The sequence below is a fragment of the Thunnus maccoyii genome, chromosome 23 (assembly GCF_910596095.1).
Source record: "Thunnus maccoyii chromosome 23, fThuMac1.1, whole genome shotgun sequence".
Lineage (NCBI taxonomy): Eukaryota > Metazoa > Chordata > Actinopteri > Scombriformes > Scombridae > Thunnus > Thunnus maccoyii.
The window spans coordinates 3104903-3132700 of record NC_056555.1 but is presented as its reverse complement, the minus strand read 5'-3'; the positions used below and the strand labels follow the sequence as shown (position 1 = coordinate 3132700).

General features: G+C 40.7%; 2 protein-coding genes across 12 annotated transcripts; one reads left to right on the top strand and one right to left on the bottom strand.

Moving 5' to 3' along the window:
- LOC121890602 (E3 ubiquitin-protein ligase TRIM21-like) lies at positions 1 to 5166 on the bottom strand. Its single transcript, XM_042403028.1, has 3 exons — positions 5100 to 5166; positions 2126 to 2293; positions 1 to 1898 (listed from the first exon to the last, which is right to left on the bottom strand). Exon 3 carries the CDS (start codon positions 1889 to 1891, stop codon positions 254 to 256), a length of 1638 nt encoding a protein of 545 aa, XP_042258962.1. The 5' UTR covers positions 1892 to 1898; positions 2126 to 2293; positions 5100 to 5166; the 3' UTR covers positions 1 to 253.
- Positions 4293 to 26553, top strand: caprin2 (caprin family member 2). 11 transcript variants are annotated; one of them, XM_042403026.1, is made up of 22 exons: positions 4293 to 4463; positions 5142 to 5400; positions 5496 to 5558; positions 5661 to 5747; positions 7778 to 8016; positions 9581 to 9663; positions 10720 to 10833; positions 11059 to 11096; positions 11199 to 11426; positions 17712 to 17756; positions 17843 to 17971; positions 18131 to 18242; positions 18779 to 18828; positions 18925 to 19032; positions 19119 to 19220; positions 19311 to 19451; positions 21341 to 21485; positions 21583 to 21759; positions 21949 to 22010; positions 23111 to 23165; positions 25077 to 25123; positions 25283 to 25395. In XM_042403026.1, the coding sequence occupies exons 2-22, from the start codon at positions 5155 to 5157 to the stop codon at positions 25304 to 25306; spliced, it is 2295 nt and encodes a 764-aa protein (XP_042258960.1). In that variant the 5' UTR covers positions 4293 to 4463; positions 5142 to 5154; the 3' UTR covers positions 25307 to 25395. The 11 variants fall into 11 exon arrangements, with proteins under 11 accessions (XP_042258960.1, XP_042258959.1, XP_042258952.1 ...); XM_042403025.1 differs by having other exon boundaries at positions 25280 to 25395; XM_042403018.1 differs by lacking the exon at positions 25077 to 25123 and having other exon boundaries at positions 25283 to 26553.
- Positions 26554 to 27798: the final 1245 nt, after the last annotated feature.

The following is a 27798-nucleotide window of genomic DNA, read 5'->3' as shown; positions in this document are numbered from 1 at the left end:
AGTACTGATACACTATTGCAGACTACATTTGATTATATTAATGTATGTAACTAATAATGTAATTAGTACATGGAAATTGATATTTCGGCAGTAGGCTAATAGGATACATTAAAGACATGTAATGGGATATGCAGTAACATTAGAGTTGAGTAATCACAAAAAAAAAAAACAACCCCCCCGCCCCCAGGAAATTATTCATTCTGTATTACCATTATCTTAATTTGCCATTTTAAATGGCAAATCAAATGCAAGTCTAATCAGCGTGACTGACAGGAGAGATGATCAGAGGGGCGGAATTTTTACCACCATCATTAAGACAGGGACCAAAGAATGGATAAAGTTTCTCAGTGAAGTTGCAGCCAGTGAAGGAGTAGATAAGAGTTGCAGCATCTACATCATAAAAGGACACCAGACCCTCCTCATAATCCACAAACACTCCCACCTTCTGAGGCTGAGACTTCAGAGAGAGAGACACACCAGGCTCATCAAGAGCTCTGTATTCATTTCCTTTCTTCAGCCATATAACCCAAAGGCCTGTGGCTGGGTTCACTGCAATATGTCCCTTCCTATTGATCGATTCTCTGGCCACTCCTAAATCCCATTTAGGCTTCCCTTTAACCTGAACCTCATAGTAAAATCTCCCTGAAGAGAAACTTTGCTTTGCTAAAACACAGGGACTAGAAGAAAATCTTTCTGGATTGTCTGGGAGATTCTTCTTCACATCACCACATGTGACTTGTTTCCCATCATCAGACAGGATGAGAGCTGCATGTGCTGTTTCAGGATCAAGAGTCACATCAACTGCAAACTGCTGGACTCTCTTCAATTCAACATCAGCACACAGTTTCTCCATCTCTTTACTGAGTGTCTCCTCCAGCTGAGCCACAGCTCTCCTCACAGTCCCTTCATATGATGACTGAACTCTGACCTCTGTCCAGTCTTTGGTGGGTGGAGCAGGATTCAGGGATGGGAAGCTTTGGAGGAACTGGAGGTGGTCTTCAGTGCGTGAGAGTTGCTCCACTTCAGCGCTTCTCCTCATCAGCTCAGAGATTTCCTCTTCCAGCTCTTTGATGAAACCTTCAGCCTGTTTCTCTGTTGTTTTCTGCTTCTCTTCAATCATGTCAATGAGCTGAGCCATACCTCTCTCAACAGACTGGATCAGAGCAGTGAAGACCTGCACACTGGCTGCTGTCTCTCTGTCTGCATCTTCCTTGCTGATCTTCACTGACTGTTTGATCTGCTGAATCTTCAGTCGTCTCTCTTGGATCGTCTGCTTAATTTCAGTTGCATTCTTCTCCAGTGTAGCTTTCTTTTGTTCATATTCTTTTTTCAGGGGAGCAAAGTTATGTTTCTTGTGATCTGTCCTAAGGCACAACTGACACACACACATCTGATCTGTTTTGCAGAACAGCTCCAGAGGTCGATCATGCTTCTTACACATTCTGTCTTCCAGGTTCTCCACAGGATCAATCAGTTTATGTCTTTTCAGGCCTGGGATTCTCTGATGAGGCTCCAGGTGAGTCTCACAGTAGGAGGTCAGACACACCAGGCAGGACTTCACAGCCTTCAGTTTGGTTTCAGTGCAGATGTCACAGAGAACTTCTCCTGCTTTGGCTAGTTGTTGCTCAAAACTGCTGGTTTTCTTTTGAACTGACTTTTTGAACTTATCAGCCATCTCAGATAAGACAGTGTTAACTCGCAGTTCAGGTTTACGGTAAAGGAGTTCTTTACATATGGGACACTGGTGTTTTTCACTAATTTCCCATGCTTGTGTGATGCAGTTCATGCAGAAGTTGTGTCCACATGGTATGGTGACAGGACGAGTGAACACATCCAGACAGATAGAACACAGAAACTGCTCTTCAGATAGTAGACTGCTGGCAGCTGCCATATTATATCTAGACATGAGACCAAATGTGAAAATGAACATACTGAAATACATGAGTATTTCATTAAAAATTATACAATGTGAATGTTGGACTATAAGGTTATCCTCACTTTATATCATATTTCATTGAAATCTTTGAACAGGAAGTGTCAACACAAAATCAAACGACAGAAACATCTTGAGAGCAGCTAAGATACTGCTTGTTTACACACAGTAAATATTATGTGCTGTACTCACCAGTATGTGCTGAACTTCAGAAAGCCTGGATAGTTTAATATTTGGTAGTAGACACAGAGATTTTTATGCTGCTGTGACTCTTCTGGTGTCACTGTGAGTTACTTTCACTTACACCCGTGGAATGTGATGCTGCAACATTGCCAGTCATGCTCCACCTTTTACCCTTACCTGCAGGTAAACCGGTAATATTTTTATCAGCTCTTTCCTTGTTTGGTTACGGTGATAGAGTCACACATTTAGAACAAGATAATTTATCTTTTACATTGTCTAGGAGATACAAGAGCAACTAGCAATCATTTGTGTTTCTGGCCACTTGAGGGATCAAAGTTTTGTATAGCAGCTAGATGTTTGAGTTTCTTTTATTGCTGAAAATGCTGCCTACCACCTGAAACTGTGTTAAGCAGAGCTATATTGGCGAGGGAGGAAACCAAAACAATGAACTAAGAGAGACTAAAAAGCTCAGTAGAGCTCAGGTGAACTGCAGAATTGACAATCATTCCATGTGGGTTTTCAGAAAATACTTGACTGACTTAAAATGAAACTGACTTGTCAAATATATGATGTTTTTTCCTTTAACAGCAAATCCTTATACTGAAAAATGGTACATGTCAACTACACACTGTACATTCTCTCAATGAGAGATGCTGTGGCTAGAAACATGATTATGCTGCCACCTAGTGACTTTTATTGTGTCTCAAACCGTTTTCTTTTTTTCTCTTTTCTTTCTGTCTTTCTTTTTTTTTTTTTTTTTGGTTGCTGTAGGCAGGGTATAATAATAAAAATATCATCCCAGCGCTCTAGAAACTTGGCTCCCTAGAGAATTCTCAGAATGCACTGTCAAATGCAGTGAGCGTCTTTGTACTGTGTGACTGGAAGTGACATAATTACACTTCCTCTGCTCTATCCTTCCATCTGTACCTTTTCACAGTGTAAAGTCACTAGTTTCAAAGTTCAAAATAGACTTTATCGTGCAATGTGCAAAGTAAAAACACTGCCTAAATTAAACTGCCTACTAAATATAATTATCCTACAGTTATAGCTTAGAAGCAAAGAGTCACTTTTTATAAGTATCATAGAAATTAGAGTTGAAATGACAAGTCCTTAAATCACAATTACTTAGTTGATCAATGAAATGAGAAAATGTGCTGATCTGTTTCACATCATCAGCCTACAAATTGAACATCATATGGTTTTGAGGCGTTAATTAGACATTTGAAAAAATCCATTTGGGTTATGCAAAACTAGGAAGGTCATTGGTCATTATTTGGTACCACATAAACTGAATCAGTAATGAAGGGATTGGGATGAAATTGCTAAAATAATTAATAGATTCATCAATAGTCAAAATAATAACTTGATGCAACAATAACGAGATATAATGGTAGCCTATCAAGAGATTGAAAATGTCACTGTAACACTACTGAGTTCCTTAGAGGCAGGAGTTGATTACAAATATCGAGTCTGTGGTTTGCACTTTCTCAAGTCTGAGGAAATAACTATGATCAGGTTAGGCAGACATGTTGGACAGGAAACCTGCGTTACAAACAGAGGTATGGAGTTTGAAAGACATGGTCATTTATCAGGCAGGGAGACAATGGTAAATCATAACCTAATGAAAGACTAGAAGGCAGGATATCTTGGCCTACAAGATTAAAGGCCAAATCAGAGTCTATCATCACTAATGTAACTGAGTTTGTCCTATTGATAAAAATATGAATATGTCTCTGAAGAGACCATGTGCATGTTCTACTTCTGTATATAAAACTACTAACAGCACCAGACAACATTAATAAGTTAGCCTTAGTTCCTGTCTTGTGATAGTCCCTGTATTCAAAGACTTGTCAATCAATTGGGAGTAATATCATATTAATTTAATGTAAAATCACCGTTGATTATTGACCAATGACTCTTGACTTACAGCTAATATAAGAGAAATAAAGACCATAAGGAGACACAGTTGGTTCCTGAGGCTGTAGTGACACAATCATATAAAATAATTCTTTTTTAAAAATGGTTAGTAAAAACTTAACACCAACAAACATTAAATCACTGTTGCAAGATTACAGGACTATAATAATGAGTTTTCAGTCGGTGTCATGTTTGTGTGCCGTGACAGGTGTCAGAACCGGATGTGGTCAGGATGGAATTTTTCTCGCCCCCCGGCGGAGCGAGGCAGCGGCTGGCAGGGTATATAAAGGTATGAGCTGACACCGGCGTGGCCTCTGCGAGCTAAACATCACGTTCAGTCGGGTTTTGGAGAGGAGAGGGGTCAGTCAGTTTCGGATGTCCAGCGGCTCTCTCCTGTGAGGAATTAACGCGCACGAGCCAAAGACACGAGGTGGGTCGGCTGTTTTTGTCGGCGTGGCGTTTGTTTTTCCTTTGATAAAATGCTGACGTATGCGTCGGTCAAATTTCTGTCTATTAAATTGTGGAGCGAAAGTTTCTATTCTGCTACCATAAACGAGGATCTTGTCTTGTAACAGGATATTTGCAGCAAAGTTTTGGCGGATTTTTAATCGACTGCTTGACATCTGGACTTGATTGCAGCGTGATTATCCCGTGCCAAAGTTTAAATTGCTCATTATATCCTGCTTAATTGCTTAACATCCCATTCTGCTAACATGAATCCCCACCCAGCCTCCAGGCGAAGTATGACTCGCAAAAAACGGTCCATCACATGCACGCAGGGATGTTTAATTTAGACGAGAATGTCCAAAAAAAAAATCAACTTTTTTTTTTTTTTAATGCATGTTGTTTGTATTGTGCCTGTTTTTGAGCTTCTGCTTTCTGCTGCTTTCATGATTCATCCAGAGACAGCACGATGTTCAGTGGCCGGTATAAATGCAGTGTCACGGGGTTGGCTGCTGCCCAAGCTGGGCTGAGTCCATCTCCATTTTTACTGAAACAATCAGCTTGGCAGCAGCAGCGTCTTTTCTCTGTTGCAGCTGCATGGCACAGAAACAGCATGGCTCACCGTCTGCATTTTGGCATCTAAAATGTGTCCTGCTTCTTTCAGTGTGGAGCTCAACATGGTGCAGCTGTCTCCTTCCCCTACCCTGGATATCACCCCCCCACCTGAGCGCTCAGAGGAGGAGGGGGAGGAAGGACAGGAGGACTCAGGAATGGCTGGTGGCCCGAAGGTGGGCTCACCCAGTGGGCTGAGCGCCCTGCAGCTCAGCCTGGAGGTCTCCACCTCCTACCATGGCTATGAAACGTACATAGAGGATGGTCTCATCTGCCTCAAACACAAGGTCCGCAACCTGGAGAAAAAGAAGGTAGGACTGTGACAGGGCAAGGTGAATAACAGGTTTAGTGGGATAGGTGGCAACAGTCACCTGGATTTTGTGACATGTCTTGTGTGTGCACACAGCTGAAACTGGAAGACTACAAGAAGAGGCTGAACCAGGGCCAGGCATTAAACAAAGATCAGATGGTAAGACCTAGCTATGTAATGTCAACAAAGATATGACCTTGCAATACCCTATGAATTTCATGTGATCAGAGTCTGCGCTTAGTTTGTCTTTCTATTTTTTAGATGGCTGTGGAAAAGTACGACGAGGTGCTGCATAACCTTGCATTCGCAAGGGAGCTACACAAAACCCTGGATGACTTGACTCAGAATGTAAGAGCCTCTAGTGATCTGACAGCCATTCACTTTAGTTTTTTTGTATCCTGGTAGGAGTCTGAATGACTGGGCTGTAATTGCATGTCCAGGATAGTTTGGATCTTCTGCTGTGCTAGGCCTCTGTTCAGTTTAAAAGTCATAACATCCACTAAAGGCCATATAGGATTTAAATTCTGCCTCCTCTCATAATGCCCCCCTGTTTTGATACATCAGAGATGTTTAGCTATTCTAGGTTAGTTTTCAAAAAGCTTCAAGTGTACCTGGACAGTTTTCCAATAGGCAACATTTCATGGCTGACAAAGCCTGATCAAGTATTTAGATTTTGGAATGCTGCGTTAAGTATTTATCTGTTTTGGCTCTATGTTGATCCAGTACTTGGTGTGGAACCATGGACTTGGAGCTGAAAATTGATTGGCAGCTGTTTTGATAATTGATAAAGGAGTTTTTCAAGTAGAAGTGCTGAATGTTGTCTAGCTCCAGCTTCTTATTTGTAAGGATTTGCTGCTTTTTTGGCTTATGTGATGACAAACTGCATATTTCAAGGTTTTTGGACTGTTTGTTGGGGAAAAAATGAGCAATACGAGAATGTGTCCTTGGGCTTCAGGAATTAGTGACAGATTTTGAATTCCCCTTGCTGTTGTTACTTTTTGAAAGCAAATAATTCACATTTTGAGTAGAGGATTAGAGTTGGAGCCTGTGACCTGTCAGTCACATCAAACACCATACTATAGGCCATAGGGGGAGTGGCAAAATCCACAGCCCTTCCATTCAAAATGCAATCAAAAGTTAAACAGAAACATATGTACATATAGCATGTAAGTGTTGTTTAAAAAGTCTGTATCATTTAACTCCGTATTTTACATTGTTGGTTACTATATCCCAAAGTTTACCATGAGTTTGGATTTTCCTAGGACTGGACCCATTCCTTTATCAATAACTGATAACTTGGTAATATTGATAAAATAACTTCACACTCAGTTAATTAAAAAAAATACCCTCGTTTTGTGCATGGGGAAAGATGGACAGTTATGGCTACATGACCCTAAATGTAGTGTTGAGCTTACTTTCTCATTAGTTTCTGCTGATCTTCTATAGGGTCAGTGTTTAAGTAGCTTTAGTTGCTGAATGTCAACTGAAATGACAAATAATGGTAGGAGCTTTCTCTGTCACCAATAAACGTCAACTCTGTGATGTGTTGGAAACACAAAATGAAACTTGGCTGTTGTCTGATGACATTAAGCTTCCTCTGCTGCCCAGTTGAGCTCATTGAAGGACAGTTTTGAAGAGTAAACAAAAAAGCTCTTTGCTTTCTTGTGTTAGCAGCTTGCTAGGCAGCCCTGTTCAGGACAGTCACATCCACAGTGTGGTGCGCCTATAGGCTCTAATCTAGTTAATCTCTCTCCAAAAAATTGGCTAATCATCTTGCATTAATATATCTTAATATAACTATCTTTACAGGGTCAAACAGTTGCTTGTCCTGTCAATCTGTGAAACTTAAACTAGCTCAGCAGCTAAAGTTGAGGGTAAAAGCTGTCAATGGTGTGTGTGTGTGTGTGTGTATATATATATATATATAGTGTGGCAAATATCTTTAGCTTCTACAGTGTCAGATGGACAGTAACCTAGTTCCAGGTAGATCTTGTCATTTTTGAGGATAATTACTGGGTATTAAATACTAGCTTACTTCATTTGGGGGTAGGCTACAAAATGGCTGTTTCCCCCATTTCCAGTCTCTGTGCTAAGCTAATCAACTCCAAGCTCTAGCTCCATAGTTAATCCACATGAGTGTTATCAATGTTTTCATCTAACACTCTGCAAGAAAGTGAATAAGTTGAACTGTTCTTAAAATTGATATTCATTTTTTAGTTTATTATAGTTGCATATTTTTTAAGACTATATGAAAGTACTATATGAAGATGAGTATTTAAAACTTGCCTGAGATTTCACAAGCTATAGTTGGAAACACACAGGTGTCTACAGTGATAGTTCAAGAACACATCTCTTATACTCCTTGAATCATCCTGCAGCTGCTGAGGGCTCAGAGGAGGGTGGTGAAGAAGGAGCAGGTGGTGAAGGTGGAGACGGAGAGGAGGCGCCTGAGCATGGTGCTCCAGATCCAGCATGTCCTCACCAGCCTGCAGCAGGAGCACATCAGGAGAGACCTGCTGGCCGGACAGAACCAGGCGCCTCATCTTTCAGCCCAGCAGCTGCACTGCCTGAGCCAGCTTGCCAGTCTGCTGGGAGTCAAGAGGAATAACAGACTGACGTGAGTGTCATTGTCACGCATTGTCCTGGTGTATTTCTGTCTTTGTAGATAAGCTGTTAGTTCATTTAGAGTGAAAATTAGTAAGGTTTTGACTGCCTCGTTAAACAAAATGTTCATAATGTGTCCACAGAGTTGATTGGGTCATTAATGGATACAATGACTCAGCAATTATGTCACCAGATGGAGGTTTTTGGACGCCTTGTGGCTCTTGTTATTCTGCGCCAGACTGTAATATTTCATTTGTTCTGCACTGTGATATTTGTCTTCTTAAATTAGCTGTTTGGATACCAAACTATCAACAGAAAGGAGGGAGAGAGGGTGAAGCTGGTGGTTTAGCAGTCAACTTGCACTGCTACTTTAAAAGCATGGGATCCTTATTATTCTGATGGCCTAAGTTTTTGGGCCAGTTTAAGAATACTGGCACAGTATTTGTTGCTTTTAGTCCCTGACTACCTGGGTTATCGTAATCTCAAAATTCTGACTTGAAAATGGCATTTATGCCAACTTCCAAGTCATAATTACCACTGGGAAACTTCAACTTTTTTCTGAATGTATCTTACTTGGCACTTCAAAATATAGAAGTACTTAAAAATGTAGTGATTAAGGATGCCTCACATCACACAAGTCATTCATGGTTATTAAACCCAAATTGAATGGATATATTGTTACAGTATGTTGTCATGACACAGTATCCTTTTCACAACTTTGAACTCGCCCAACCTAATAGAGACTGCTGGGTCTCAATGTTACTGAGCATTTACTGAACGTTTACTGAATCAGTGTTTCTCCTATAATTATCACAACAAGAACCCCCGCCAGGCCAAAAAAATATTTTTAATGCCAAAAATCCATTAATTCGGAAATCGATAGCGTTTGGGAGTCTCTGCACAGCGCTGTTCCGAAACGTGAGTCAACCTCTGTGTCGTTGCCTGGGAAACTATTGGTAGCGTACCTCCGTTTAGGAAAAGGACATTTCGTAGTATGTTTGCGTAGCGAGTGTGAAAGAGCGAGCGGCAGGAAAGTGCCGGTGGATGCGAGCGGGGCAGAGGAAAAGGTTGGTAGTAAGTTGTCAGTCTGGCAGTAAATGTACAGTACAGACCATAGTGTAACCGTTAATAAATGCTAAAAAGTCATGTTTTGTTGTTTCCCCAAGTGCTGGAAAAGTGAAGGGGGTTAGCAACAATGAGTTAGCCTAACCTGAAGATGCAAAACAGAGAAATTGAGAAATGTGGCCAACGCCCCCCCTCCCCTCCTGCGGCTAATCGATTAGTTGAAGATTATATATGATTTCAGTCGCCCGAGATTTTCTTTGGTTGACTACAGCCCTAATTATTTCAGCGTAGTCCTCTTTACATCAGAGCAAAAGCATACAAACTGCCAACTGTGTTTTAAATCCTGCTTAAATGTTCACTCCTAGTTTTTAACCTACCCTCCTACACAAGTTTGATGGCGTAAGGAGGGCTCCACAGCAGAGTTTAACTTAAGAGCAAAGACCCTCTTGTCATACTACTAGCTCAGGGCTCCTTGGTTACATCTCCTGTTATCCTCCCTTCACTGTGTGTAGCTTAGAGGAGCAGATGGACCAGGCAGCTCTGGTCTACTTGGACCTGCTGGAGGGGAAAGACAAGGCAGTGGCTGGATCCACATGTGAGTATAAAAATATACAGACATTTGGGCTTCAGCAGTTGAGCCCCATATTTTGTATGTCATTTTGCTAATCCAGGCTAATATAATTTTATTCCTCATGCTGCTGACTTCAGTTCTTCAAATGTAGATGGTGAATTTAGTTATCATTCTCGGATGTAGTTATCATGGGATAATGTGCTCTGACAGCACCACCTCCCCCTTCCAAAATGTGTGACAACACTCATTACTGCTGTGGCTCCATAATTAGACCATGCCTTTTTATTGCAGCTAAGCAGTTAATGCAAGGACCTGAAAAATTTCTCCTCAATTAAATAAAACCTTACCAGAGCCTCTAATAAAATGGTATGGAAAACTGTCGGATTCATATGATCCAAAAGTTTAAACCATGAGTATAGAGTCATCAAATCAACTAGATAACCAATCATTTATGAAATTGGGTCAATCTAAAGAATTAAACTACTAAATGTATGCACGTTTACTCACAGCAAATACATTTATGAATGTTGGACATATCTCCATAGAAATTCTGTGATTAAATCAAACATGTCGTAATTTCTAGACTCAGTCATAGTCAAGTGTGCATAGATGAGTTAATTTACAGATTGTGACAATGTTAGTTATTCATCACATTGATCTCTCTATAGAGGGTTAAATCTGAACATGCGTTGTGGAGGCCTGGTCATGATCCAGCTGAATCTAAGCACCTGCTCCTTTGTTAGGTTTGGGCTTAAAGGGAAAACTAGTTTATTACAACTTAGGTTTTATTCTCATAGCTCAGGCCATCTAATAATACGGAAGTTTTGGAATGCTGTGATGTGGCTAAAAGTTGGTCCAACAGCAGTTATCGTAGAGGTTGTCAACAAGCCAACAGGTTAGCCAAAAACTGTCCGTTAAACATCTGTTACAGTTTAGATAATCTAGATAACCTGTTGGCTGGTTTACGATACGATATAACTGATGGCCAAGCTACAAAAATGAAAACCAACTTGTAGTGAATAACAAATTTCCTTAGGCTCATTTGAAGTAATTTTGCTTTTGATCCACTCATCTTTTCAGTTAAGCTGCTGAAAGAGGAGCTCACCAGGCTGATGAACTGCAAGTACTTCAGTTGTCTTCCACCTCCACCCAAGAATGCTCCAGAGGTGTCGCAGAGCTCAACCAATAACAGCAGTAAGAACCTGGTTACATCTACTGTGTGGGTGGTAATGGTGAAAGGCAGGCGGGTATGTGAACTGGACAAAGGCTATTGGAATACATTATCTGGTTGGATGTCCAAAATGAGAGTTAGGCATTAAAGACCTTGCAAGTATATTAAGATTCATTTACTACTGTATACCTTTTTGCCTAATCTAAATATTGTAAGGTGAAATACTTTTCTTTTTGTGCTCCTGTTAGCCATATCAAAGACAAAACCAAATGAGGTTTCTAAGGAGGTAAGACCAATGTCCAGTTTGTTTTTAAAGGTGTATTTTAGTGCTCTGTGTGACTGTAAGCATGCTTGAGGATCCACTGATACTCTGTTGGTGATATGGCAGTTTTTCAACAGACTGTACCTGTCTGACATGGAGACTCCTCCCACTCAGAACTGGAAGGAGGACTTCCAGGCCATGAGGGAGCAGGAGCCTCCTGACAGCTGGGATATGGAACTCCCAGATGGACCCACCTCACCACCAGCTGCAGTCCACAAACCATGGAGAGGAGCTGCTACTTTCATCCCCAAAGTCCCCGTTACCACCAAGAAACAGTCTGCTGACGGCAAACAGGTGAGGTGCACCTGACCATGTAGTTAACTGCATCACAATTTGCCATGAAATACACAATACAATGCTGATGGTGTATACTCCACACAAATGGTGGATAGCTTGAACATGTGTGGGGCTGAATGACAAACTAGATTTTTAAGGCTGGCTTTGAAAATGAATGAAATGTAAAGTTGCTATCTGTAGGATTGGAGATTTCTGACTTTGGCAACTCCTAATGATGGTAGGCAGGTGGTGGTAGTAGTAGTAAAATGGCTGCACACCTCTGTTTTGGTTAGCAACTTTGTCTACTTAAAGAGGTCATATAATGCCCCTTTCCCAGTTTAATATTTTCATTTTTGTGGTCCATTTACAAACATTTGCATGATTTTTATGGTCAAAAAGCACCTTATTACAGCTTTACAAGCCATGGATATGGCCCCTCTGTCTCACTCAGCCTGAAACAGGCTGTTTTCTGCTCAATGACCCTCTTTTCTGATTGGCTGACTGTTTGCTGAGTGATGCACACCCAAGCCAACCACAAGTAACAGATTGTAGCCTACTGTAGCTCGGTAAAACAGGGCTCTGGGTAAAACTCGCTGGTAAATTGCAATGGCCACTGCTGAGGATAATGCTATGCAACCTTTGGAAAGCTTTGCAATGACAAATTTGCTTCCTGACATCCAACAACTGTGTAGCATTTCCTCTGCTGCTCTCCTCTGCTCCTCTGTCTGTGTGTGGAGGACCTAAGCCCTGCCCCCGGTGTAACACAGAGTGCAGAGGAGAGAAACTAGTGTGACTATAAATGACAACAAAACGCAGTAGAGACTCACATTGAACTGAAATGAAATGAGTGCACATAAATTAGGTAAATAACAAACATATTTTGTTTCTTTCAGGAGGGGCAGGGGATCCCCTCCAAGGCAATGGTAGGGAAAGCGCTGAGCGTATAGTTGTGACATCACAACCTTATGGAAGTCCAAACATCTCATTTAAAGGCACGGTTTCTGAATACATGCTGTGTGCATTGCTCCATGGACTGAGTGTTTTGATACTTTCACAGTATTTTATATAGCACCTAGACCTGCTTTATAATCAGACCCCTTTAATCCTTATTGCATGTCTTGTGTAAATCATATCAATTGCAATAACACTTTTGCAGAATCAATAAGGACAAAGTTAACAATCAATATAATTTAAACCTGCAATAACAGTTTTTTTTTGTCCACTTGGAGGCAGTGGAAACAAGTTGGGAACACAGCATTTGACATACAGTGCTGCTTGAAAGTTTGTGAACCCTTTAGAATTTTCTGTATTTCTCCATAAATATGACCCTAAAACGTGATCAGATATTTAGACAAGTCCTAAAACTAGATAAAGGGAACCCAATTGAACAAATGAGACAAAAGAAAAATCTTTTTTTTTCTTTTTTTTCATTTACTTATTATAAAATTATCCAATCTTACATATTTGTGAGAGGCAAAAGTATGTGAACCCTTGCTTTCAGTAACTGGTGTGACCCCCTTTTGCAGCAATAACTTCAACCAAACATTTCTGGTAACTGTATCGGCTCTGCACATCGGCTTGGAGGAATTTTAGCCCATTCCTCCTTACAGAACAGTCTAAACTCAGGGATGTTGGTGGGCTTCTTTGCATGAACAACATGCTTCAGGTCCTTCCACAGCATTTCTTCAGGATTAAGGTCAGGACTTTGACTCGGCCATTCCAAATCATTATCTATCTTCTGCTTTAACCATTCTTTGGTAGAACGACTTGTGTGTTTAGGGTCCTTGTCTAACTGCATGACACACTTTCTGTTGAACTTCAGTTCACAGACAGATACCTTGACATTTCCCTGTAGAATTGGCTGGTACAACTCAGAACTCATAGCTCCATCAATGATTGCAAGCTGTCCTGGTTCAGAGGAAGCAAAGCAGCCCAAACCATGATACTACCACCACCATGTTTCACAGATGGGTTCTTATGCTGGAATGCAGTGTTTGCTCATTGCCAAACATAAGGCTTCTCATTCAAGCCAAAAAGTTAAATTTTGGTCTCATCCATTCACAGAATATTGTTCTAATTACCTTCTGGCTTATCCACATGGTCTTGAGCGAACCGTAGATGGCAGCAATGTTCTTTTTTGGAGAGTAGTGGGTTTGTCCTTGCAACTCTGCCATGCACACCATTGATGTTCAATGTTCTCCTAATGGTGGACTCATTAACATCGACTGTAGCCACTGCAAGAGAGACCTTTAGTTTCCTAGACGTTACCCTGGGGTCCATTGTGGCCTCCCGGACTATTGCACGCCTGCTCTTGGTGTGATCTTTGTTGTTCGACCACTCCTGGGGAGGGTAACAATGGTGTTGAATGTCCTCCATTTGTACATGATCTGCCTGACAGTCGACTGGTGGAGTCCAAACTCTTTAGACATGGTTTTGTAACCCTTTCCAGCCTGGTGAGTATCAGCAACTCTTCTAAGATCCTCAGAAATATCCTTTGTTTGAGCCATGATACATCTCCACAAACCTGTGTAGTGAAGCTCAGAGTTTGACAGTGAAGACCCAGATTTCTCTTCTTTCAATAAGGTAGGGCCTCCCAGACTCACACGTGATTTGTCATCCCATTGATTGAAATAACTGACTGCAATTTCCCCTTCAAATGAATTGATAATCCTAGGGGGTTCACATACTTTTCCACACACAAATATGTATTATTGGATAATTTTCCTCAATAAATAAATGAACAAGTGTAAGGTTTTTGTCTCATTTGTTTAACTGATGTCTCTTTATCTAGTTTTAGGACTTGAATTGAAATCTGATCACGTTTTAGGTCATTTTTATGCAGAAATAGAGCAAATTCTAAAGGGGTCACAAACTTTCAAGCATCACTGTATCTTGTTAGCAAACAGTTGCTTATTTCTGCATCATTCATTTGGAGTCATGTTTGTGTCCACCTGGTGAATGTAAGTCCAATATTCACTCTCTTTTTAGCTGTGTTTTTGCTCTCTACCAACTCCTGAGGGAAATATGTTTCTCTAGCTGCTAAATGTTCCACTATATTCACCAGCTAGTCTAAAGCTAACTGTATCAGTTTACAATTTGGTGCTGAGCAGGTAGGGTACACTATGAGGACACTATGAGAGTGCTGAGAGTAAACCAAAACAGTAAAGTTGCAGCTTAAACTCACTATATAAAGCTCTGTAAAGCCAAGGGGAGCTGCAAAGTCGCTGATAATTCTTTGTACAACAAAATATCTTTTTATAGCCACTTTAATTAGTGGTCTTGGACATTTAGTTGTAATATCTTCTGTGCTTAATGTTGCTTTTGTTGAATGCTGCTCTGCACTGTGGTTTGAGGTGGAGGCCTGCATCAAGCCATTTGTTGAACCATATGCATAGCTTTATTTACAGCTTTTACACTCTGCTCACTCTGTTTTCTTAACACTTGAACAAAAAAAAATATTTTGCCATTTTTAGCATTAGCAGAAGTAACTGAAATTCTAGTACAGTTTCAAGGCATGCTTTCTTTCAAAGTCAGACTTGAGTATTTAGCTACAACAGTTCTCGGTGTTATTGGCTCAGTGTGTCTAACTGCAAAAGTGTTTGGGACAGTTCACCCCAAAAACAAAAATATTTTTCCTCTCACCTGTTGTGTTATTTATCCATCTTGATTGTCTTGGTGTTACTTGCTGAGTTTTGGAGATATTAGCCGTAGAGATGTCTGCCTTCTCTTGAGTACAATGGAACTGGATGGCACTTGGCCTGTGGATTATTTTGAGTAACCAGGTCATGATTTCTGGAAAGAGGCATTGTTGAGTTTTTCAAATGTGTTTTTGGCACTTTGAGCACCACAATCCAAATGCCATCCAGTTCCATCATATTTGAGAAGGCAGACATGTAAACAGTACACACCCTAAACAGTTCTGTAACAGGATGAAAAGTATCCTTAGTCCCAGTAAAAGCTCTGTTGCACAGTTCCGTGTTAATGATGAAGTTGTCCGTGTTAATGATGAAGTTGTCCATGATCCCGCTATTATCTTTAAAGTTTTCAATCAACGTTTTTCCCGTTTGTACTTCTTACTCTTTTGTTTCACCTTACAGAAAGCATCAAATTAGCAACCTAACTACCAGTGGCTCATTTTCTTTCAGACATATTTTACCCACTGAAATGATTGTATGTTTTTTTTCTGCCCTAAATGTTGGCTGTGCTCCTGGACCTGATGGCTTAGAGGCTAAGTTTATAGAATTAGCTTCTCAAGTTGTTTATTTTCCCATTTGCTAACCTATTTAAGTTGTCCCTATCTACTTGATGGGGTAAACTTCCATCTATTTGGAAATGCTAAAGTCACTCTACTACTCTATAAAGATAGAGATCCACTAGATCTTAATAATCATAGACAGATTTCTATTATTGGCACTACAGCTCAAATATTTGAGAAGTTAACTTTTAATCAATTATCACAGTATATTACAGATGTCAATATTTTATCCCCATTTCAATCTGGTTTTTCATTCTAATTTTTCTTCTACTACGCCCTTGTAAAATTTTCAAATGATGTATTCTCATCTTTAGACAAAGGTCAATCCACAGGTGCAATTTTTCATGATTTAACCAAAGTTTTTGATGTAGTTGACCATTATCCTCTCTTCGATTAAACTTTATGCTACTGGTGTCTCAACAGGCAGTCTTCTGGTTTAATTCTTACCTCCATAACCGTTGTCAGTGTGTTTCTTTTCATCACCCTCAAGTGGATTATTTAATTGTTGAAAAGGGTGTACCACAAGGATCTATTGTAGGGCCTTTTACTTTTCTCTATTTTTATTTATGATCTTCCAAAAATTTGTTCTAATTGTCTTGTTCAGTTATATGCAGATGACATGGTTATATACACATCTGACTCCAATATAACTAAAATTAATAGCTCTCTGCAATCAGAATTTTCTTTTGTATATATCAGAACACTTGAAACACATCAGCCATTAAATGTAGTCTACAGTAATATTTGTAGATTTGTCCTGAGATGTCCTTACCGCAAGCACCATTGTTTGATGTACGACACACTGAACTGGCTACCACTTCACTCCGGGAGACATTTTGACTGGCTGCTCTGTTTTGAAATGTATTTACTTTAACTATCCTTTCTACTTAACACAGCTTTTTAGTTCCATTCAGATCATCATATTCACTTAGACACACTCAACAACCTTTTTTTATTGTGCCTAGAAACTTTAAACAAATTGGGAGATGTGTTAAGTTTAAAGCACCAGACCGATAATTTGCTTTACTCACTCGGATCGATTACTTTCCATGACTTCAGGACTTCTTTGCTTGTTTACCTTAAATCTACTTGTTCTTGTTTTTGATTGTATTTATCTTCATTTTAGTTTATAAGTAGGTTCACTACTTTGACATGTTGTTTTATCTATTCATTTTATTTCTTGTTCATTCTTTGTACAGATGACATGTGTAACAGATGTAGCGGGTGGGGTTTGGGATGGTGTGAGAGCCCGTATGTGTATGTCCCTCTTGATGTTACTATGTTTGTTTTGTGTTGTGTATTGTTTTAATTTATTATCACTATTATTAATTGTGTATTTTGTTTTGTGAGTTTTATGTTTTGTGTTTAAGGATCCACTTATAAATGAGATGGTGCATCTCGAGGGGTTTATCCTCTAATTGAATTTTTTTTATTTTATTTTTTTTTATTTTGAATCTCTATGGCCGATATCTCGAACTCATCAACTCACACCAAAATGTCTAAATGGATAAATGGCACTACAGGTAAGAGGAAAAATGTTAATTTGATTTTGGGGTGAACTGTCCCTTTTTAAACCTGTTCTGCATGGCCATGCTTGTGACTGTTGGAAAAAAAATTCTTGTACAGCGTCTTCCTGTTCTTCAAGAATTATCTTGTGTCTGTTGTCTCAATGCAATGAATCATACAAATGGGGTTAACACACACTCAATCTCGCCTTGAGGGTATTCATGATGCAGTAGGAGGACTAGTTGTACACATGCAGTTGACAGAGGTAGATGTGTGAAGAATGGAAAAAAAATCTTGGGAGTACAAACCCTGCCTACTTTCACACCCCCACACACCTGCCAATCACTGTAATCGAGTCCAACCACCAATTTGGTCTGGTCAATATAGCAGCTGATATTGGCTTGTCACAGATATATTTGTATTGGCGTGAAAGAACCAGAAGTCTGTTCATGCCTAACTGAGCTGGTCTGTGTTGTAAGGCACTTGAACAGTACATTACTGTCCAGCCATGGTCTCCACTGTTAATTACATGATATTCTCAGCAGAAAAAAGAGAGGAAAGCCAAAGGAGAGCAGAATGCCAAGTCGGTGAGTACAAAACAAAGTTTCATTACAGTGCATATGTTGGAACATTTTGTACTATTTGCAAACTATCCTCTTGTGATTTCTGGCAGGCACATCACATGGACATACCGGTAGAGGGTTTCAACTCCCCATCTACCTTACCCAAAGACCCCATTCTGAGGAAGCAGCACCTAGAGGACCTCATGACAAAGATCCATGGCTCCTTTAGTTTCATGCAGGTGGAATTTAGCTGTTGGTAACCCAGACCCTTGTACTGGGAGATAATGGAAAAGTTTACAGAAAGATGTACAAGATGAAACTGCTGTATGACTTGAATATGTGCTCTGCTGTGCTGCCATTTTATATTAAAGATTTTAAAATGGTTGTGTCCTGTTCAGGACTCTCTTCTGGATGGTGAGAGCTCCCCAACTAATGACCACCCCAGAATGAAGAGACGGCCATCTGGATCTCCATCTCCTCTGGGTAACTTGGAACAATTCAGCAAGCTTGGTAATAATATTGATGTTAAAGCTGTCCTGTGGTGGTTTTGACCATTAGCTGTGCTATGGAACGATGTTTCAATGAATGGGTCCCTGTTTTGTTTGTATCTTGCACACAAGCATGCATGTCTACGATTACATGTGAAACATTCCTGCCTGCAGTTACTCAGTTGAATAACTGATCCAATGTTCGATGGTGATAATGCAACAAGAAGCATAGCAATGCACCAGCAGAAAGCAGGGAAGAAGTCTGGTAGCTAGCAAACATGAATATAAACCATGAAAGTGTCAAATCATTTTATAAATTAGAATTGCAAATGTTTTATGAGGACTCATTTTTCAGGCTATATACAGTGGGGCTGTTGCTCTGTCACTAGCTTAGCTGCGACTTACGGTTGAAGACTAGTTCAAACCTGTTTAAAACAAAATCACCTGGTCTCTTAAACCCCATTGCTGTGGCCTCAGGATCTGTGGTTTAGTCGAAACCTAGCTTACATAACTTCTTTGATAAATGTAATTTTGTTTTTTTTCCCCCCAACTAAACAGCTCAGAGAGACTTGAGAAGCCCAGTTGATATCCTGCCCAAAGCAATGCATGTAAGCAGATTTTTGTTTTTATCTGTGATAAGTCAGTAGTGACTTAGATGGAAATTATTTGGACTTGTCATCACTTCATCCTCATCCCCCACTCAGTCCACCCCACTGCCTACCAGACTTCTGGAGAGCAAAGCCAGTCTGAGGAATGGGGATCAGTGCCTGGAGACCTGTGACCTGGATCTTTCCTCAAAGGACCTACCTCATGTAAGAAGCGGCACACAGACTGAGATGCAACATATTTTTAAGCCCTGCATCTTTGAGTGGTTATTCAAGTGGTTTTGTCTCTGCAGGAGCCACTGCAGATGGCTGAACAAAAGACGTTTTCTTCACCACCGCTGTACTGCAGGGAGTCTACCATCTCTGTCAGTCTGGAGGACAAGAGCCGTCCTCGTGTAAATAAGCATTTTTATACATTTCAAGAACACAAAAAACATAGTTACTTGGAAATGTTAATTTTTTAAACTTTTCTCTGTGTTCCCCAGACACCAGTAACTGAGTCAGGGAAGCAGTCTCCCTGTAACGGGGTGGCATCTTGCACCTCCACCCCCCCTCAGGCACAATCGTTCTCCACACCTCCCACCAGACGAACTCTCTCCTCTGCACAGTTTCAGAGCATCCAGTCAGTAAGTCTTTCCAGAATAATGCATAATGTTTTAGGTCTTATGCCATTATGATACACAAGCCTGTTTGCTTCCTACTACAGCAGTCCAGTGATGATTAATTCCCACTCCCTTTGACCACCTTTACAACTGGTCTACATGAGAGCTGTCTGGATATGTTATGACATCTGATCATAAGGCCTTTTGTATTGACACCTGATATGTGTTCTGCTTCTATGCAAATTAGGTAGCCCTCATACGTTGCTCTAATGGTTTTTACACAAAAGTTCAATACCCTCATTAAAATCCTTAAATCTCTTCTCCTTTATTAAAAATTCCAGAATCAATGAATAGGTAAATATTTTTCATCTCAAATGTTTAACCAAACTAACATGCATTTACACCTGCAATAACAAGTATCTGTGTATCAAAATAAGATATCCAGACACAAATCGGATGTTAAGACCAGATGTAAATAGGGTCATAGGTGTGGTAATTAATTTCAGTTGTATCAGATCTGTGTTAAGTTGCTGTAAATGAAAACCCAGCATTTTCTGCTGTTGCTTTCCACCAACAAGTCAGCGGGAGACTTTTATTGTGAAGTTGATGTCAGTTGTCATGGCTCGGCATGGCTAGCCTACCACCATGGAAGAACCCCTTGTATCACCAGTAGCCAGGTCACAAATCTGATTGCATTTGTCTTGGTTTTACAGGGCTACTGTATTTCCACAAATAAGACGGTAGTCTAAGCATAAGTAGTAGTTACCTGGATGTAACTCCAGCTCTATGAGTACATGTGTAGCCCTTTAGCGGACCATCACAGAGAGGAGAGGAGGAAGGAGGAGATGCAATATTTTTTAAATACGGGGATAGAGGCGCATATTTTAATAATAATGATGGCAATGACAGTACATTAACATGAGTAACCAGGGTAACTTGGCTAAGCCGGCGAGCATATATCCATGAGCATGCTACCCACATGCTACAGCTAAGTGGTGCACTGCCAAAACATCCCGGGTGGAACTCAAACGCTATTATTATTACTCTGCATGTCGGAGTAAGTGGATTACCGGTAATGCAGTAATAAACATTTAACAGAGCAAACCAAAGCAGATCAGAAAACTTTGTACTCAAATATGAGAAAATATACTTATCAAACAGAGGGAATTGGAAATAAAGGCCTCTCTCTAATATAGGCCTGCTTCCAATAAAGGCCCGGTACCCTCTGCAGTGAGGTAAATAAAGGCCACTATTTGAGGAAATACGGTACATCCAAATCACTTCCTACTTCAGTCCAGAGGGTGATGGTAATGCTCCTGAAGCTGCATCGTAATGGTTAAAAACAGTCTCAAGAAGAATAACTTTTGGTCTTTAGCGGTTTACTTACAATTATACCAGTTTGGCTAGCTTGCTAACAACTGATTGTTATGCAGTGTTCATGCTAGTGCATGGATGAATACAGTGTCTCTAATGCTTCTTGGTTGCATTTACACATGGCATCTTATATATGTTCCATCCAAGATCCATAAAGTAGTTATATGTACATGTGCTCAATGGTTTCTGATTTGGTGGTGGCCACCAACTGTGTCAAATGCAAATGCCCTCAATCATTGTTGGCTTTTTACAGCATAACAAAGCTCCCAACGTAGTTGATTTGTCTGTACTGACAAAGTACATACCTGAGAGGAAATGTTAAATAGCCACTGCAGTAGTAGTTGCACAGATGTCCTTGATGATGTCCCGAAGACAGTAAATCAAATGTGAGCTCAGTAAAATCAAATGATGTGGTCACTCAAAACACATTCTGTTGCCAGGACACAATTGGAACCCTTTTTTTCTTAAAATCCAGATTTGAATGTGGCCTTGCCCACTTTCTGCAAACTACTTTGGTGTCCATTTTCTCTTCCCTGTAGGTCTTTAAGGTGAATGCCTCCTCACCCCAGAATGGGGAAATGAACTACAAACCAGATTCCGCAGTTTTCGCTGAGCCCAGGTACAGCACTGCCAGCACCCAAACACCTCCCGAGTTTGCTCCCACAGAAGATGAACCACAGCAGGGTATGTTGATCAAATTTTTTGCACTCCTAAACTTTCAACTCTCATGGATTGGCCAATATATCAATTGAGACCCATTTTTGTGCTGAATCATCTCTAGTGTACCAATCAGATTATACGGTGGGTAATGGTGGACAGACCTTCCTGTCCCCTGGCCAGTCAGGTGGAAGTGCGGGTCGATCCGGCCAGTCGTACTACAGCAGAGGATCTGTGAGAGGTATGGCACGTGGCGGCAAGGGACTGGCACACACCTTTCGCTCTTCTGGTTGGTATCGAGGTATCTATCCTCAGCTTTCCTTTTCCTCTTTATGGGTTTTCACCACACCTGCGTTTCATTTCCCCCTCTCCTTTTGCTAGACTTCTGTTCAGGATCAGGTTTTGTAGGATAGTCCTGTCATATTCCTGTCAAATCTTAGTGTAGCATGGCATGTTAGTCTGGTTTTGATGGCGGATTTCTGCTCCCCAGGAGGAACCTTCATCCCCCAGGCTCATCTCAGGGACTCTGGCCCTCTGCTATATGCTGCAAGAGTAAGTAAATTCCATAGACTGTATATAAAGATGGAGGAAGCGCAGTGTGACATCACCCATTGGTTTTCATTGGAGCCGGGTTAAAGCCCAGTGTTGCAGCTTATGGTCGGTGCCATCTTTTCTGTTTGGAGCCATGACCTTCTTATAAGGAGTATGGGGTGTTGCCTTTCAGGCTTTGGAAACATGCCAGCGTTATCATTGTGAGCATGTTAGCATGCTGATGTGAAGATTCAGTTCAAGTAAAGCCTCACAGAGTAGCCAGACTCTTGTTTAAACTCTGGATGTACTAAGACAACTGGATACCGTGCTCCAAGATGGTGCCCCATCCATTTCAATGAAAGTTGCTCACTGGCCACTTTATTTTGGGCCAGCGTGCATCATATGAACTCAAATACAGACTGTGGCATCTTGCTATGGGACACATACCAAGATAAAGTCTTAAGCTCCCTTGTGTGAGCTAGACAAAAAAGAAAGTGTCTTGTATTTTTCCACACTCAATGAAAGTAACAGCACTACACTTCTACGTCTGTACACGTACAGATGCAGAAAACTGCAACAGCTACATACATTTAATAGCCTGATTAATTGTTGCCTATAACTAACCATGAGCATTGCAGAATTAAACATAGTCACTGAGCTGAAATTAAATGGTAAGCGGACTGCACTTGCATAGCGCCTTTCTAGTCTTCCGACCACTCAAAGCACTTTTACACTACAAGCCACATTCACCCATTCTCACACACACACGCATGCATCCCAGTGGCGGCAAGCTACCACGCAGGGTGATGGCGCAGCCATTGGGAGCAATTTGGGGTTCAATATCTTGCCCAAGACTTCGACATGTGGACTGGAGGAGCCAGGATCAAACCACAAATCTTCTGATTAGTTGACGACCCGATCTACCTCCTGAGCCACAGCCGCCCCACAGCTTATCCCAAACAAGGCAATATTATGTCTGAGGGCTGTGTTTTTCAGCTTGTTGGGAAGTTCTTATGCTTTAAGTGGCCAAGGCCAAATTATTATGCAGATTTTGAGAATTCGTTGGTGTTTTGCTGCTTTGTCTATGTGCATGTCTTAGAGTTTGTGTGGTATTTTCTCAGGACTCTGGATATCAACACAGCTATAGGCGTGGAGGAGGGAGACATAACTCCAGTGGTAAGAACACCAACTCTGATGTTCCAAACATTCATTTGTTCCTCAGGAAAGAGCTTTTGCAGCAAAGAGAGAGGATTATCCTCTTAGGACAATAGAGTTGTATTTGGTGTTATCAGTTTTTTCTGAAGTGCAAATATCATGCATGTTTCCTGTGAACAGTAGTGAAATCACTAAGCTTTATCTGTTCCTGTGTCCGAATTGCAGGATGAAGTTTTAATCAATTTTGTATCAGTTCAGCAAGTATAATACAAGTGTTTTCTTTTTGAATACTTTGTTCAAACTTGATGTGAATTTTGTACCTCTGCATTTGGGGTGTATTCCAGAAAGCGGGTTTAGTGAAAACTCTTGAGTTTGTTAATCCTGATATGAGGGGAAACTCTGGGTTTTCAGTTCCAGAAAGAGAGCTAACTTAAACTTGGGGTCAGTAAATGCAGTAACCGATTCTGTGAAGCTAACCTGCTCACTGGCAGGTTTTCTTCACCAAACCTTGAGTTTCTTTCTGTCTCCTCCCTCTTACAGAGCCACACATGCTGTTTCATGTCTTCATTCATTCAGTCCATATCAAAGCATGTATCGCTATTATTTAATTAGTGCAGGTTTACTGTGTCAGAATCAAAATCCTGGTTGGATATTAGTTTGTTACTCAAGGACTTTCCAAAGTTACTGCTTTTATGTGCTATCAGTAACTTCTTAGAACAGCAGTTTTTGCTCTCATATTCAAATATTACACAGTGTGAATTCACCCTCAGCTCAGAATAAAACCCCTGCATGTCCTTTTTGTGAGTGGAAGTTCTTTTTTTTTTTTTTTTTAAACACACTGTGCACACAAGATGGCTGTCTGTTACAGTAGCTCCTGCACTGAAATGTTTATTGCACATAACATGCAATCTCAATTTTAAATTTGAAAAATTGGTATGAAACTTTAGACACATTGGATCAATGAATGAATGATTATCTCTATCACTCATGATGTGATTGGTCGCGGTGATGGAACATCATTCCTATAATATTGGAGATAATATGTTAATATATCTGAGTGAGCATGGTTGTGGTGCAGAATGTAGTTTGAAATTTGTTTTTTAAATAGGGTGCATAGTCTAAACATGTTTTAACAGCGTTTCAGTGACGACATTTAAATTTACTACATTTGAAGTAAAGTGAAAGCGACACTGAATGCTGTTGAGCCAAGATACAAATGGATGTCTACAATTTTAAAATCTACTGTATTTTAACCTCAACACCTTTTTCAAGTGCAAATCACCAAACACATTCTTACTGGATCAGACTGAGCTAACAGTCATGTCTCTATGTCTTTGATTTATTTTTTTTAAAATCTTGAACTATATTTCATCTTCAAATGCTGCCTCTTGTGTTTTGTCCACATCAGATTAAAGCTGAACAAATATATTTAAAAAGCTACAGCCTAATACAGTTATGATTCCACCACTTTATCATCCAGTAAGGAAATGTAAGTCTGGTAAATGATGAATTAATGGACAACATTGGGGGAGGGGGAAAAAAATCAGTGGTAATTTATTGACACTTTTCCCGCTCTGACTCAGGCTCTCTGTTGTTGTTTAAAGATAAATGTGCACTGTCTGCATAAACATGCATTAATATCTCTACATCCACTGGATTAAAATGGAGGCAGTGCCTCTTTATTTACCTGTTGCCATGGTGAGTTGTAGTATTGGAGCTCCATTGATGATGGCTTTTTTCAATCACAACGCACAAGCTTAACTCGGAGTGAACATACTCAGAGTTGACTGAGCAAACTCTGATCAGCTGTTCTGGAACGAAAACTGAGTTTCCCATCTCAGGGTTCATCAAGTCAGAGTTCAGGGTTAGGCTCAGGGTTTGTTGAACCTGCTTTCAGGTGCTATCTGAACCCACCTTGTGTCTATTTGTCAGAACCAATATGGATGTTCACATTGATGTATTTCTACACAAATTACATGGTAAGCATGTCATTCTAGTCAGAAGTGTTTTGTTGTTCAGTCTGACTATCTTTTCCAGCACCTGTAGTGCACCATAGAAGCACCAAATTACATGCTTTACTGCTTAGTGTCATTGCACCCTGTTATTTCTTAACTCTTGTTGTCTCGACTGTGTAGCAGCCTGGAGTGATTCCTCTCAGGTGAGCAGCCCAGACCGTGAGGGAGCCTTCACAATTGTGGACTCGGGTCATGGTGATTCCCTGTCAGTCTCCACTATGGAGGTCCCGCTCACTCCCCATGGCCACCACCACACCACCTTGCTTCCCATGCAACTGTACCCGCTCTCCCAGCCGCTGCGAGTGGCCTTCACCGCCTCTCGTACCGCCAACTTCGCCCCAGGCAACCTGGACCAGCCCATCGTGTTCGACCAGCTGCACAGCAACCTGGGGGAGATGTACGACACCCACATTGGCCGTTTCACCTCCCCTGTGAATGGAACCTATGTCTTCATCTTCCACATCCTGAAGCTCGCCATCAACGTGCCACTCTACATTAATCTCATGCGTAATGACGAAGTGATGGTGTCGGCATATGCCAACGATGGGGCCCCAGATCATGAGACGGCTAGCAACCACGCTATCCTGCCTCTCTTCCAAGGAGACCAGGTGTGGCTCAGGTTGCATCGTGGTGCTATCTATGGCAGCACCTGGAAGTACAGCACCTTCTCTGGCTTTCTGCTGTACCAGGACTGACCAGCTGTCAGCCAAACAGCCCTCCTCTCTTAATGTGTGGACTGTTTGCTTTGCACTAAATGGTGATTAAACTGACATTTCAGTATTGTGGTCAGGCTGCATGCCAGTGCCCTTTTCACCATAATGCCCATTCATAACATAAGCTGTCTCAGTGGCCAAATGGTATCCTCTGTACTCACAGCCATTACCTACATTTGAAGTGGGGATTGTGACTACTTGACATATACCAAACTTACTTGATTCCCCATGAATGTGTAGTTCACGATGGTGGTGGTGCTCCTTGTGACTGTGATACTAGTACAACTGGGCCTTGATCACATGTCGTCTTGCTGTAAATTACCCCGTCACTGATTTCAGTGATAACTCTAATGCAACGTTATGAATTTGTGCCTTTTTTTTGTTTTCTGAATGGCTTTGGATGACTGACCAGATGTTATACGGCTAATGAACTGAATGAATGGCTGACTTACCAGATGAATTATAACTGACTCTACTATCAGCACTTTGCTTGATGCTGTCTCTTATGCATTCAGTCTCACCTTGCTGTGTGTGTGTGCGTGTGTGTGTGAATGTGAGCATAAGGAAGATTGTGTTCTTGGTGGTGGGTATGGTGTTAAGGCCAAATTGTTGCACTAACTGACTACTGTGGTGAGATGGAAGTGGTCCCTTGATGTGCCTAAATAAAAGATGAGCAGTGAAGTTTGGGTGTTTCAACTTGATTTGTCATCCTTTTATCACAATCAGATTGATGCCTTGTTTAAACCGTCTTTGACAGCACAGTGTTTTTTAATTTAACTAAAATCATCAGGGCCTTAGGGGCTGTATGTCTTTCACCAGTTCATCCTCTGACAGGGCTGCAGAGATAAACCGCAATCAGGCAATCTAAAATTTCCAAACTGCATTAGAAAACAACTTTGTCATTCTGGTGCTTTGAGCTTTATTCTAATGTCAGCATGTTATCATGCTGACTATGATGATAAAATGCTGAAGATTAGCATTTGTTAACCACAATCACCATCCTTGTAGGCATGTTAGCATGGTGACTAATTAGCATTAAACACAATGCTGTTGTGAATGTCATTAGTTTTGTGGGGAAGTATTGGAACTGAAGATGGTACTAGAAGATAACTCAAATCAACTTTTTTTTTTTTTTTTTTTTTGTTTAGCCCAATATCTCAAATCTGTACAGCATACAACACCCCTTATTCTTAGACCCCCAACTCAAATAAGGAAAACCCCTTTTAACAGGAGAAAAATGGAATAAACCAAAGGGCAACAGAGGGGGGACCCTCTCCTAGGACAGACAGACATGCAATAGATGTTGTGTACATAATAGACCAAATATCAATGGGAAGACACAATTAGATTGTAAACATGTATGAAGAATATGATCAGGAGGATATCAAGCAACTTCCAAGGGATGGGACCTGAGCCAAGCAACCTATCACCATGGAAACCTGGAAACATGACATACTGCACATACAGACAAGAGAACTCAGGCACACCATTCACACAGACTGAAGAGAAGAAAAACATATACACAAATGAAAGAGGGACCCAAGGACTTAGGGGATCCCAAAAGTTCTTACAGTTAAACCTGAGTTGGACATAAATGTCTGTACCAAACTTCATGACAATGCATCCCCTTGTTGAGACATTAGTCTGTACTGAAGTGGTTGGCTGAATGAAGCCATGCCACTAAAATGTATTTTCTCAACTGTGTATACTCCCAGTTAACAATAAACTCCTTACTAGTATTGAAAAGATGAGTAGCTCCTAATTTACCAAATCTCAATCACCTACGGATAATATGGTGAAATGGTCAAACACTGAAATATGTTGAGTTAATATGGCGACCACGGCTGGCAATACAGACTTTCTCCTATCCATGATGGATACTAGTTTTAAGAAGTGGACAGAAAAGGGTCTTAGTGTTATCAACCA

Excerpts from the sequence above, each read along its gene's own strand:
- LOC121890602 (XM_042403028.1), bottom strand. The coding sequence starts at position 1,891 with ATGGCAGCTGCCAGCAGTCTACTATCTGAAGAGCAGTTTCTGTGTTCT.
- caprin2 (XM_042403016.1), top strand. The coding sequence starts at position 5,155 with ATGGTGCAGCTGTCTCCTTCCCCTACCCTGGATATCACCCCCCCACCT. Across the intron at positions 9,664-10,719 it reads GGCAGTGGCTGGATCCACAT|TTAAGCTGCTGAAAGAGGAG; the intron begins GTGAGTATAAAA and ends TCATCTTTTCAG. Across the intron at positions 21,486-21,582 it reads AGAAGATGAACCACAGCAGG|TGTACCAATCAGATTATACG; the intron begins GTATGTTGATCA and ends AATCATCTCTAG.